General features: G+C 41.7%; 1 protein-coding gene across 1 annotated transcript in view; it reads right to left on the bottom strand.

Moving 5' to 3' along the window:
• Positions 1–2,262: 2,262 nt before the first annotated feature.
• LPXN (leupaxin) overlaps positions 2,263–14,348 on the bottom strand; it is a 29,784-nt gene continuing 17,698 nt past the window's right edge. The window contains exons 8-9 of the mRNA XM_061613035.1: positions 5,061–5,209; positions 2,263–3,765 (exon numbers count right to left, since the gene is read on the bottom strand). Of these exons, the coding sequence (XP_061469019.1) occupies positions 3,499–3,765; positions 5,061–5,209 (416 nt within the window). The 3' untranslated portion in view covers positions 2,263–3,498. The remainder of the gene's footprint in view (positions 3,766–5,060; positions 5,210–14,348) is intronic.

A 14,348-nucleotide genomic window follows, 5' to 3' on the forward strand; every position in this document is an offset into this window, starting at 1 on the left:
CGATAAGGAGATTGCAGAGAAGCTAAATGAATTATTTGCATCTGTCTTCACAGTGGAAGATATAGGGCAGATCCCTGAACCTGAACTAACATTTGCAGAAAGGGATTCTGAGGAACTGAGGCAAATAGTGGTAACGAGAGAGGAAGTTCTAGGCTTAATAGACAATATAAAAACTGACAAATCACCAGAGGGGATCCCGGAAATTACAGGCCAGTTAGCTTAACCTCTGTCCCTGGGAAACTGGTAGAAAGTATTATTAAAGCCAGATTAACTAAGCACATAGAAGAACAAGCCTTGCTGAAGCAGAGCCAGCATGGCTTCTGCAAGGGAAAGTCCTGTCTCAGTAACCTACTAGAATTCTTTGAGAGTGTCAACAAGCATATAGATAGAGGTGATCCAGTGGACATAGTGTACTTAGACTTTCAAAAAGCGTTTGACAAGGTACCTCACCAAAGACTTCTGAGGAAGCTTAGCAGTCATGGAATAAGAGGAGAGGTCCTCTTGTGGATAAGGGATTGGTTAAGAAGCAGAAAGCAGAGAGTAGGAATAAATGGACAGTTCTCCCAATGGAGGGCTGTAGAAAGTAGAGTCCCTCAAGGATCGGTATTGGGACCTGTACTTTTCAACTTGTTCATTAATGACCTAGAATTAGGAGTGAGCAGTGAAGTGGCCAAGTTTGCTGACAACACTAAATTGTTCAGGGTTGTTAAAACAAAAAGGGATTGCAAAGAGCTTCAAAAAGACCTCTCCAAACTGAGTGAATGGGCAGAAAAATGGCAAATGCAATTCAATATAAACAAGTGTAAAATTATGCATATTGGAGCAAAAAATATTAATTTCACATATACGCTCATGGGGTCTGAACTGGCGGTGACCGACCAGGAGAGAGACCTCGGGGTTGTAGTGGACAGCACGATGAAAATGTCGACCCAGTGTGCAGCAGCTGTGAAAAAGGCAAATTCCATGCTAGCGATAATTAGGAAAGGTATTGAAAATAAAACAGCCGATATCATAATGCCATTGTATAAATCTATGGTGTGGCCGCATTTGGAATACTGTGTACAGTTCTGGTCGCCTCATCTCAAAAACGATATTATAGAGTTGGAAAAGGTTCAGAGGAGGGCAACCAGAATGATCAAGGTTGATGGAGCGACTCCCTTACGAGGAAAGGTTGCAGCATTTGGGGCTTTTTAGTTTAGAGAAAAGGCGGGTCAGAGGAGACATGATAGAAGTGTATAAAATTATGCATGGCATTGAGAAAGTGGATAGAGAAAAGTTCTTCTCCCTCTCTCATAATACAAGAACTCGGGGACATTCAAAGAAGCTGAATGTTGGAAGATTCAGGACACACAAAAGGAAGTACTTCTTTACTCAGCGCATAGTTAAACTATGGAATTTGCTCCCACAAGATGCAGTAATGGCCACCAGCTTGGATGGCTTTAAAAGAAGATTAGACAAATTCATGGAGGACAGGGCTATCAATGGCTACTAGCCGTGATGGCTGTGCTCTGCCACCCTAGTCAGAGGCAGCATGCTTCTGAAAACGAGTTGCCGGAAGCCTCAAGAGGGGAGAGTGTTCTTGCACTCAGGTCCTGCTTGTGGATTCCTCCAGGCACCTGGTTGGCCACTGTGAGAACAGGATGCTGGACTAGATGGGCCACTGGCCTGATCCAGCAGGCTCTTCTTATGTTCTTATTTTTTTTGCCAATAAATAAATAAATAAGCCACCCAGATGTGCTCTCTAATTCAGATTAAAGATAGGAGAATCTGAATTTCAGTTTCCCATTTTCCCCATTTTAAATACATTTCTCCACATTTCCACTTCAGTTTGCAATAAAAAGTCCTCATGAAAATTCATCAGAAATTTTAGTGTGAATTTCTCCTAATATATACATTTGTGTAACAATTTTACCTAATATACACACTTTTTGCAAGCAGTTTTCCCTACTATAATGCATTTTTGTATTCTATTTTCACTAATATATGGATTTTATCCACTCTAGCATATGCATTTTTGTACACATTCCTTGGCCAGAGAACTGCAGTGCAAAATTCGGAGAAGTACAAATTGTGAAGGCTAGCTATGCTTCCATTTGCATATTGTTTCAGGAAGTGAAAATGAGATAGGTCTGACTTTAAATATGAACTGAACTAAATTTCTCTCCCATCAGATGCTCATGTGAGGCAACCCCAACACCTATGTGATGCATGTAAGAACAAAAGTGTACCAAAGAGAATCCTAAAATGCAAAGAAACACAACCCAATAATAAAGTGATGTTTATTTTCAAATGCATGCTACTCATTCAGCTACAAACAATATGATGAAGATACACAGGCATTCACCACAGTGTCCTCGAAAAAGCAGAAGATAGAAGGATAGAAAGCTATTCAAAAAAATTAAGAAGAGATAGCTTGTGCACATATGAGGTTTGGCAGATTAGTGAAGGAGAGGCAACCAAGTTCATCTGAGCATATTGCTCCTGCCAATCAAAAGGGCAAACCTGTAATACATGGTGTGTACCATCACATATCTGTGGAGTGGAAGTACTCTGGCATTGTTTTACATGGGGGTGTGGGGGGTGTGGAGAGAGAGAGAGAGAGAGAGAGAGAGAGAGAGAGAGAGAGATGATGATGATGATGATGATGATGATGATGATGGGATTGTGAGGTCATTTGCTCCTTCTGTGTGTGTATGTGGCATGTAGGCAGTCCCTCATTGGTGGGATACAATGGCTGTTCCACCAGCACAGTAGTAGTGTATCCCCTCCCGGACATAATTTATGTATAGGATTGCTCTGCCTGGCTGCAATCCTGTACACATTTACTTAGGAGTAAGTCCTTATGACCTCAGTGGAATTTACTTCTGAGTAGACATGCATAGGATTGCACTGTAAAATTAGGGAAGCCTGGCCTGGCAACCAAGAGGTCTTCTGTATCTTTAAAAGTTGTGCAGGGGGAAGGGAGAATTCCACCTTGTGGTTTTTCCCATTACAGAGTTGCAAGAACACCTGCACTTGGCTGACTTTCTCTTCTCCTAAAGATACAGGATCAGTCTCAGGCCAAGAACCTGGCAACCTTAACTGGAACACATCCTCAGCTACTGTAAGCTAGCAAAGTTGTTTGAAATGCAATGATATAGACTCTCACACTCTATATCCAGGTGTGCTGAAGCTGTTTGGTGTGCTCATGGCTATTGTTACTACTGCAATGCTTTTCTATCACTGCATTTCTTAAAGCCTAATCCTATGCTCCTTTACCCAGGAGTAAGCCCCTAAAGGTTAATGGAATTCACTCTCAAGTAAGCAATCAGAGAATTGTAGCCTTGGGCTGCAATCAGTACATGCCTACTCAGAAGTAAGCTTCATTGGGTTCAATGGGACTTACTCTCTGGTGTGTATTGAATTGCAGCCTTAGTTCCCTCAAAATCTCTGTTTTCCTCCCCCTCAGTTTCTTTGCAAAGGCTTGAGAAAAGGTAAGTTCCCCATGGCTTCCAGGAGTCAAACAAAGAGTTTGTTAAAGCAAGCGTGGCAGTAGGTTTTGCCATTCTGCTCCTGAAAGACGCCGTTGTGCAACTGGGTAAGGCAAAAGGCACAGACAAAGTGCTCTGGATGGAACCTGTGCCCCATGGCACTGACACAGCGCCCAACAATTGGCTTTTCACAACCGTGGCACACTGTCCCCTGGTGATGGTGGAAGTGAAGCTCGCAATAAGGACGTCCATTTAATTCAAAGAAGGAACCATTATCAAAGCTGCAAAAACAGTCCTGAAAACAGAGGAAGCCTGTGTGAGGGCATCAAAAATATTCTGGGATTTACATGTGAGCAATTTATTCACCATGATGCAGACAACTTATTCACCATACTATACAGGGTCAGGATAGATTTCTCATGACCATCACCACTAGTCAGCTACTGTTTGAATGCGCTCTTAACATTCATGTTTTGGTTGTTGCTTTAAATCAATTTTTCATTTTTGGATTTCAAATGTAGTGCTTTGGAATCCAAGTTCATCAACACTTCCAATCTCAATTTTGCAGTTCCCACCACAAAAATAATTCTACTCTTGTTTTTATTATTAGAAAAATAAAATATTTAATTTTAATATAGAGACATTCTATTTCCTTTTGATGTGAAACCAGAGTCCTCTTCACATGCAAGAAGAGAGCATGGGTCTGTATTGCAGGCTCTGTTCCAAGAAGTGAGCAAACTGCTGGCCCTGCATCCACACATTGGCATGGATATCTGCACTGAAGAAGCCTTCATATGAGCCTTCACACATATAAGCAGCTGCTCATGCATAGTCTTCTTTGTGTGGATGTCTGTGGGTGGAGCCAGTAGCATGACCTCACTTCCCAGGTAATCACATGAAGGGGGCTTAGGAATCTGGTAGTTCCAGGTGGGTTACACGGTATGCAACTAGTATTTGAATTATGAAACTCAGGATCTTGATTTTATAATTTGGTTTTGAAAAATCCATTTGTGAAAGGCCATGTGTCATATGTTTGAAAAAGGCCCTATGTCAGGAAAGGACCATAGCTCAGTAGTAAAGCATCTGCCTTGCATGCAGAAGGTCCCAGGTTCAATCTCCAGGTAGCACTGGGAGAGATTCCTGTCTGAAACCCTGGAGAACCACTGCCAGTCAGTGTAGCCACTACTAAGCTAGATGAACCATGGTCTGATTCAATATAAGACACCGTCCCATATTCCTAAGCACTAAAGTCCTGCACACAGCTTACGTAAACCCATAGAAGTCATTGCTGATCATTTTTATAATGAGGATTTATTGTTTCTTGATATTTGAATTAGGTTTCTCACCCTGGAATCAGAATCGGTGAGAGGCAGTGTACAATTTTTTCAAACGAACAAATCAAGTTCTGAGGATTTAAGCAGCCTAATTATGTGCAGGACTATAGCCAAATCCAACAGGAACTCTATCTGGACTTTATCATTCTTGCGTCCATTAGAAACCTCCTCAGTACAAGTTTCATGGCCCATATAAGTTTTCTGCCCACCTACCCAAAATGGTCTCTAACTGAAGCAGGCTATTCTATATACTTACTCCACACACAAAGCACTCAGAGTGCCAGACAGCATTCAGAGCTGACAAATACTGATCCATCACAGGCCGGTTACAGCCTCTACACTTGGGAGAAAAAAGGGCCAGGAAATCCTTCTTGCAGTATGGCTTCCCATCCTTCTCATGGAAACCTGTGGAGAAGTTGTGGGGAGATAAACATGGATTTTTTAGAATGGAGGATTCATCACGAAGACTTAACAGCATGTCATGTCTTTGTCTAGAGAAGATGGAGAGAAAATGTCTCTCGTACTGTGACATTTTCATACTAATTCAGCCAGATCTTGGAAAAGTTACTTTTTAAACTACAACTCCCATCAGCCCCAGCCAGCATGGCCACTGGATTCGGCTGATGGGAGTTGTAGTTCAAAAAAAGTAACTTTTCCAAGCTCTGAATTCAGCAATGTAACTCTTAAAGCACTTGGCATAAAAGCAAGCCCTATGACACCCAAGTCCTCTTTGAAAGCTGCTTTATAGTATCCTGCTATATGCAACTGCCCACCAGTCCTACATGATAATAAATCAAATAGTTTGAATCCTTGTATCCCAGCTCGATTACTGAGATTATCTGCAGGAGGGCTCTGGTCGTCCCCCAAGTTGGCAATGCTGATTTAACATTGACATGAAATCAAGCCTTCAATGTCATTAGCCCAGTTCTCTGGAATGCTCTGCCAACAGAGATTCAGCAGGCGCCTTCTGTTTTCACTTTTAAGCACCTGCTGGAAACCTTTCTGTTCCACCAGACTTATACAGGCAATTAAGAAGATGCTTTTTTTGCAACAGTTGACCTTTGTTTTTATTGGATTCTTAATGTTTTTTATTCTATAGTGGTGGTTGTTTTTAATGTGTTGTAAACTGCTTTGATGTTTTTAACAAAATAATGGCATACAAATAGTTTTGTAAATAAATAAATAAATGAGCCTAAGGCAGCAAGAAATTAAGGTAGCTCATAAGCAGAAACCTTCATGTTTCTGTAGCTCTTATAGCAAGCATGTAGAACTTAACCTTCCAGGCCCATATGGCAGCCCACTAAGGCCTCGATGAAGCTTTTGTTATCACTATCTGCCTTGGAATGCAAAAGTGGGGGTTATCAAACTCCTGGCAAGCCATTGTAAATGGCTGGTGGGTTGAATTTTGTGCAGTCCTACTTACGGGAACTGCCACATCCGCAAGATAGTCTGTTGAGCCCCACCCTTTTCAGAGTGGAAGTAGGTAACCCTAATTATTTCAGAGAAAGGGATGGTACCATCAAGGAATTAAAGGAAGAGGAAGCAAGCCTCAAAAAGTGCTCTAAACATGTTCAATCAATTTCAAGTCAAATTAGGCTTCTTTAGCAGCAACTGAACAAGTTCATGAAGACTGCTATGCAGGAGTGTAGAGAGACAATTTTCATTGGGTGGGCAGAGACAAAAATTGGGGGGAGAAGGGTTGGGGCATTGGTTACTATAAAAGAGGTTTCTGGAGGGCAAGTCTTTATAGGTAATGACAAAAATAAACCCCAATTTATGCATTTTAATTAGGAACTATGACTTGTGAAGTTTACAAAAAAGCAAATAAATTTAAAATAAAATATTTTCCACATGAAAAATAGTTGTGTAAATTAATAACAGTGACTAGGAATGAAATATATCTTGCACAAGTCATCCTACCATAATGATCTGAACTGTTAATAAAGTATAATGCGCCATGATTTCTCTGCAAACTTGCAGAGGGCCTGTTAACTTGAAATTAGGGTTGCCAGGTCAGAAGCATCCCAAACCCTGAGATTTCAGAGGAGGGCCCAAGTGATAGCACAGGGGCGGGCCTGAGTGATGTCATTAAGCATGATACATTAAGCATCAAACGCAGTTGCTTGGAGCATACAATTCAAACAAAAAACATCTCTCTGATTGGAAATTAAGAAATCTTAGCTAAAAGATGGAGCCTGGGTAGGGAACATTTAATCTAGCCTACTTGCTTCTGACAAGAAGGGTTGAAGTGCCCACAGGCTAGGCCAGTCACCAGAAGGCCATTACAGGAAGAAAGGAGCCTAGTGTTGTGGAGATGTTAGATGGGAGCACTCAGGAGTAAAGATGGATGCCCCTGAAGGCTGCAATTCTAAACACACTTACTAAGCCCCATAGAACTCAATAGGACTTACATCTGCGTAGATATAGTTTGGATTGTGCTGTTGGTAAAGCTTGACTAGGGATCCTCTGCAAAGATATCCATATCCAAGAAGGGTTGGCAACCCCCTGCCTGGAATGCCCTCCCCCTACCTTTTAACATGGCTGCTCCAAACTTCTTTACAGATTTGACCCTTCACTTCAGAAAGAGGTTTGAGAAATGAGTAAGAAGATTCTCTACCCTTTCAGTCTACTCTGTGGGTTGCTATAAACTCACTTTGACAGCCAACTCAATTCCAGTGAGTAATAATTGACGGAGAGCAAACACACATGGTTTGGTCTATCTTCACAAGCAGCAGCTTGGGAACAACAATTGCAGCCACACTTCCCAATATGTAAATTCTCTTTTACTACTATTGGGCAAGAAACAAACCGTCATGCAACCAACAAGGTGTAACATCAGTGGGTTTAAGGGGGTTGAGCTGAGCACATGGAACCACTGTTGTTGCTTCTATGGATGTAAGGGAGTGAGGTTAAAGGTAAATGAAATGCAAATAGAAAAAGAAAAACAAAAGACAGTGATGATTTCCTAAATGCAATACCATACCAACCACAACAAGATTCCTATGAATAAGGCAGAACACTCAGCATCCCACAACCAATCAGGATTCCTAACCAAAAACCAAAACTAAAATAATCCTGGCAGCCAATCAGCCAACGTCACAGAAATCCCCATGCAGCACAACGTGACCCAGGGGCTGCAGTTAGTGCAGAATACTGTGGCACCATTGCTGACAAGAGTGAGACCCTGTCAGCACATAATACCTCTGCTCTGAAATCAGCACTGGTTGATGATTTGCTACCAGGCCAAGTTCAAGGTGTTTTCCATGTTACGGGTGCCACACAGTACTTGTTCTGCTCTTGTAAGAAATCAGTCCTTTAGTGTGGCAGCACCTATGCTTTGGAATTCCCTGCCTATTCACATTAGGCAGATGCCTTCATCGTACTCTTTTTGGAACCTGCTAACAACATTTTTGTTTAAGCAAGTCTACCCAGGCAGGTAAAGATATTGTGTTTTTAATCTGTTTTTAACTCATTGTTGGTTTTATTATTTTGAATGTTTTTAAATACCTGTCTTTAACTATTTTTGCCAAGAATTTTATTGCTTTAATTCCTTTTGTAAACTGTTTTAAGATTTTTTACAATAAAGCAGTCTATATATGTTATAAATAAAACACATAAATAAATTTGGGAGTCACTATAGCCCTTGGGTCTCTTTCCACTTTTAGGAACAAAGGAATCTGCTTAATACCGACTCAGGCCATTTGGTACCATCTAGTGTACTGATGACATGGTCTAGCATTGGTTCTCCAGGATCCCAGGCAATAGTATTTTCCAGAAATTGAATTTTGGACCTTTGCATGCAGAGCATATGCCCTACCACTGAGCTATAGCCCTTTCCCTGTTTTAAGAGAGTATCTTTTAAAACTGTTCTTTTCTATTCACTAATGAATGCACAGCATACTAGGGCAGATATGCACCATTTATTTAAAGCACATTCAACACACATTTGAAGGGCATGAATCACACCACAGAATCATGGGAACTGCAGTTTGTTAAGGGTGGTGGGAGCTATAACTGTGAGGGGGAAACTACACTTCCCAGAATTCTTTAGGGGAAGTCATGTGCTTTAAATGAAGAAATATTTATATAAGCATGATTGTCCAAGATGTTTACTATTTACACAATCTGTAAAGATATTTGTAGTGCAATCCTACATTTGTTTACTCAGAAGCAAGTCCCAATGTATTCAATGGGGCTTACTCAAACAGGGAAGCATGCACAGAACTGCAATCTCAAGTGATAAGAAACTTCACTCACCCATCCCAAAATTCAGAATCATGCTACTTTAAGCTGTTTTGCAACTGTTTATACTTATTTTTATGGTTATTGGATTTTAGAGGGATTTATTTCTTGTTGTGAGCTGCCTTGGTTTCCAATCGCCAACCCTACTTCACAGGGTTGTTGGGAAGACTCCATATACAGACACTGGAGAAATACATGTAAAAATACATAGACTCCATATAATAGTTTATTATCAAAACCAGTTGGTCATTGCAGAACATTTTTAAAAAATCTGTATTAGTTTCCTACATAATAAAAGCAGTGATACCTATGTAAGCCCTGCCTAATTGCTTTAAAAATAGGATTGGAGGGGGAGAGACAGATTTACCACACAAAGACAATTCTTTGCTACGTTCACTCAAAAGTCCCATTAATTTACAGTACAATCCTAACTATGTCTACTCAAAAGTAAGTTATATTGAATTCAATGGGGTTTACTCCAGTTTTGTGGGATTAGCATTGCAGCTTTACTCCCAGAAAAGCATTGGGTTAAAGCTTCATATTGGGAAGGTTTTCAAAACACTGCCGTGTTCAACAGCCCAGGAAAATTTAAACTTGACTTCTGCACTCAAGACAGAAAAAGACTGAAAACTGTATACTTACTCAATTTATGAAACAACAGTTTTCAGGCCCTGCAATGTGGTCTTGGTACTGCCTGGAGGTCAACACTTATTAGCTACAAACCTGGAAGGGCGGGGTTAGAGCAGCCAGTTTACAAGCTTATTTAACAGACGTTGGGGGGGGCGGCTGATATTTTGGAGTATATCTCGAGAACCAGACCACCTAGGAATTTTTTTAAAATGAAAGCTGAGAGTCTGGAGATTAAGGTGACTTACCCAGAGACCCTGAGAAAACCCCAAAGATCCGGAGTCTCCAGGCAAAAACTGGACACCTGGCAATCCTACTTGAAATTCCTTCAAACATATTACTTTCAAAAGCCAAGTTTACTAAGTTTGCTTTTCACTGACAACACCTGTATAGTGTCAACACTCCAGGCATACCGGGGCCCTTAAGCATCAGCTTGCCCTGGGCTCCGGTGTGTGCACGCAGGCACATGAGCACACATGCATGCAGCCCCCCACCTACCTGTCTCCTCTCTTTTACCATTGCCCTTAACAAAGATGGCAGCCGCAGTTTCCCTAAGGAGATGACGTCTCCACCACCATCTTTGTTGATGGCATGCATGTGTGCGTGCTGCCTGCATGCTACGCGCGCACATCTCTGCCATCAACTAAGATGGCAGCAGGGGCTTCAGTACCTTAGGGAAACCGCAGCTGCCATCTTCGTTAAGGGCAATGGTAAAAGACAGGACAGGTAGGTGGGGGAGCGTGGATCATGGAAGGGGAGTAGAGGGGCGGCTGAGGGGCCCCTCATAGCTCCAGGGGCCCTCGGGCCAGTGCCCCACCTGGCCGCCCTTTAGAACCTGCCCTGTCAACACATATGTCAAAATTGAGAATGAACTTTCACACACAGCTGTAGATGCACCAAAGGTGAGTCCTGCAGCATACAAACTGTACATGTATAGAAAGGCTTCCTTGTACAGGTACAATGTTATAATAAGGCGGTGAACTTTGAGTTCAGTTCTCTTGAGGCAGCTGCTTCCCGCAACTAACTACCCTGGTCCCCTTTGCCATGCCAGGAAAGCAATTAAGAGAAGCTTCACATTAAAAATTAAATTAATACCTATAAACATAACTTTTCATAAGGAAATGCTTGACAGCATGTTACATAGGAACTATATGTCTCTCTGAACTACAGGTGCTACAATTAACTGTACAAGCACGTTATCTCTCTTCTACAGAAGGCCCTGGGCCGGCCAGCTAACACTGCTTCTGATGGCTCTACCAGCAAATGTCAAATGCCCTCTTTTGGTAATACATAAGTTCACATGAGAAAAATTAAATAAGGTGAATTATTTATAATGATTTACACAGCTGATTGGAGGTCTAAAACTGTTGCAACTAAGGCTCTAACCACATTATACTCCTCAAAACCATGTTGAAATGGAACAAGCTTGAAAGGATATCTTTTTTAAACTTTTGTAACAAACTAGGGAAGAAATGCCCTCCACACATGCACACACATGCACATTCCAGCTCCCCTTGCCTGGGCTAAGTTAGTAAGGTCTCATTAGATTTCTGGGCCTTGGAGAGCCAGTTCACTCACCTCTGTTTCTTCTCAGGTCCTGCCCTGGACTCGGCTAGGCTGCTGCCCAGTCTAGGCCCCAACTTAAGCATTCACCAGATTCACTAATAGCATCCACCACCTACAGAGGCTGGCTGAGCATTACAGGGGAGGGGGAGATGCTCTGCAGTGCATAATAATACTGTTATTCCCGCTTTTCCTTCCTCCAACTGCAAACAGGCTTGCCAACTCCCTTCCACATCCATCAAGATTTGTGTTCATTTCATTCACACCTTTAACTCTTATATTTGCTGTGTTCCCAATCCCTTGGTAAGTGCCCTGCCCCTCTCTTTGGATGCCTAAACTGTATTTCTAAAAGCTCAACTGACGTTTCAAGTTACTCCAATGCTAGAAATTTGGGGACTGAAGGGAAATTTCATTTCGGGGTGCAATGCCCTCATTTCCTCCACCACCCCAATCGCTACACCCCTGAGCTATAGTGTTTCTGTAAGCTTTCTGCTAAAGTAAAGGTCTGGACTGCCCTATATATACAACAGAGTGGGGTGATACAATCATGAGGCAGTATGTTGGATTGTAGTATTTCACACCTAAGAGGCTGGGAATTCCATTTTTGAATGTTGTCCCATCTGAAAAAACACATATCCTGGAGAGAGAGAAACTAGCACACCAGATAGAATGGTTCTAGCCTAGCCCACCCCCTTTGTGCTAGTTTTCCACTTGTGTGTGTGGGGGGGGGAGTTCCACATACAGAAGCATTAAAAATGTGGTTCACACAACTCAAAAGTATCTCAATCCATTTTACTACCTCATTATGCTGCTTGTGTTGATGAGGCCTAATTGTTGAGAATTCTGAAGTCTCCCTCAGATGGAGCTGGAGATGGTATTAGGGTTGCTGAGTGCTTTTTCATCCATCAATCCTTCTAACAAACATTTATCTATGGTTATCTCATATCTCTCTAGCAGGTAATTGGTCCTTTTTTCCCTTCTCACAACCCCTAGAGAAAATTGGCTTTTTTAACAAAAAGGAGAAAGGTGATCAGCAGCTGTCTGATTCCCTCCAGCTTTCTCTGCCTGTCTCCTCAACAGTCAGAATCAGGCTTGTAGGTGGCTACATTTCATATGAAGAGTATAATGTACAGCAAATATCTTATTCTTGCTTTTGCCAGGAATGAAGAATTTTGACCCACTACCGCCCAATCATGAAAAGGCTGAGTGTGATCAGCATGTGTTAAATGACTATTCTGCAGGGTCCAGTAAGCAATCTAGTTTACCTTGGGTGTTTTACTTCCCAGGGTGCCTTCCTTGGAAATGTAAAGCACTCGATGGGTCCTTGTGATCAAGGTCCCTCCATCTGATTTGCCTGATTTTTGTTTTGTCTTGGGAACATATTACTTAATTATTTGTTTATATACCACTTCACATTTCAACAGAAATCTCCAAGAAGTCCACATAGGCTCAACACAGGTCCACTTGGGCACAATTCAAATATATTTTTCTTGAGTTAAGTAGGTTTGTTATTGCGCAATTAAAATACTCAGGTTCTAGCCAGACTGCTATTTTCAATTTCCCCCCTAAAAACAACAGGTAAAACCTCCTCCAGACAGATTGACTGTTCACACTACATTGGGCTACATTAATCCATACTGATTGATTATAGTTAGAATTATCTGGTACAGTCATCGGCCGGTCACAGCAGGGTCACATAGTGCTTTCTTTGCTAAACTCTTGTAGTGGCAGTTCTCCTCAAATGCTTACAGCTCAAGGGGAACAATCCACAATTGCACAAAGCACTGATTGCACCAGAAGCTGAGCCATCATCACACTAAGGATTAAGAAACAGCTGCCAAGGCTTGCACATTTCTGAAAGTTGCTTCTAACACCATGAAAGAATAACTGTAGGATGTTCTCAGGAGAAGCCACCCTAATGACAAAGAATGGTTGCCATGAATTGGCAAAAGGAACCAGCCCACAGGGCCCAAGGAGGAAACAGACTCTAAATTCATCCACAAAACTTTCTGCACTCCAGTTATAATTAGCAGTTTGGGGACTTGCTCACTGTTATGTGCTCGGTGATCCACTGGGGGCCAATTACTGGAGCTGTGCTCCTGGGAGCACATTAATGCCCGTCTGTGATCAAAGTCCCACAGTGAGCATGAGTGTGTTTATGCTTTTCTCATGATTATTCACAAAAAAAGAAATAATAAGTCCCTGTGATATGCCATCCAGGTAGCAAATAAATTAAAATGCATCATAGACACACACACACACACACACACACACACACAATGCATTGACTTCCTCCTAAGGTTTCAAAGAGAACTGTGATGTTGGAGTCCATTGGTAGAAAACAGACTCTACTGGTACCATAGTGACTCCAAGTACAAATGGAGGAGTTCTGAGGAATTTCACTGTATAATTTCCAGCCATGTCAAAACTGTCTCCTATAGATCAGAACCTAGAAAGAATGCTGCATGCTTTGGCAAACAGATTGTCACTTTGAAGCCTAGCTGGTTCTCACGTCAGGTCAAGGTGAGCAAATTAGGGATGATTTCTATGTAATGCGCTGGATCCACACATAATTTTGACTAACTTGTCCCATTGATTTCAGTGGGTCTGCTCAAAACGTGCCCAAGTATGGATCCAATCCAATGTTTTACAGCTTCAGATCTTTCATATTTATTTATGTATAAAAGTATTTACATACCACCCTCTCACAAAACATTAGGTCAGTGTACAGCAACATAAAAAAACCCTATAAAAGCAATATAGAACAATAATTAAAATGACTGGCTACTCAAGAAAAAAATAAAAAATTGCATAGGCCTGTCAGCATTAAAAAGTCTTCAAGAGACCCCTGAAGGTCAAAAGCAAGGATGCCTGATGAATCTCTGCCGGAAAAGTGCTCCATAGCATGGGATCAGCCACACTAAATTCTGACTTCTGGTTGAGAGCAGGTGGGCCTCTGCAACATGAGGGACAACTAACAGAACTCCTCTGGAAGATCTTGTTGAAATAGCTGTGATGTCATCACACTCTATTACTATGGTCATCTCAACACATCCACTTAATAGTCCTGAAGAGGTTATTGAGTTGCTTCTAGCTATGCTTCTGAGCTGAT

This window comes from Rhineura floridana, chromosome 2 (genome assembly GCF_030035675.1).
Source record: "Rhineura floridana isolate rRhiFlo1 chromosome 2, rRhiFlo1.hap2, whole genome shotgun sequence".
Lineage (NCBI taxonomy): Eukaryota > Metazoa > Chordata > Lepidosauria > Squamata > Rhineuridae > Rhineura > Rhineura floridana.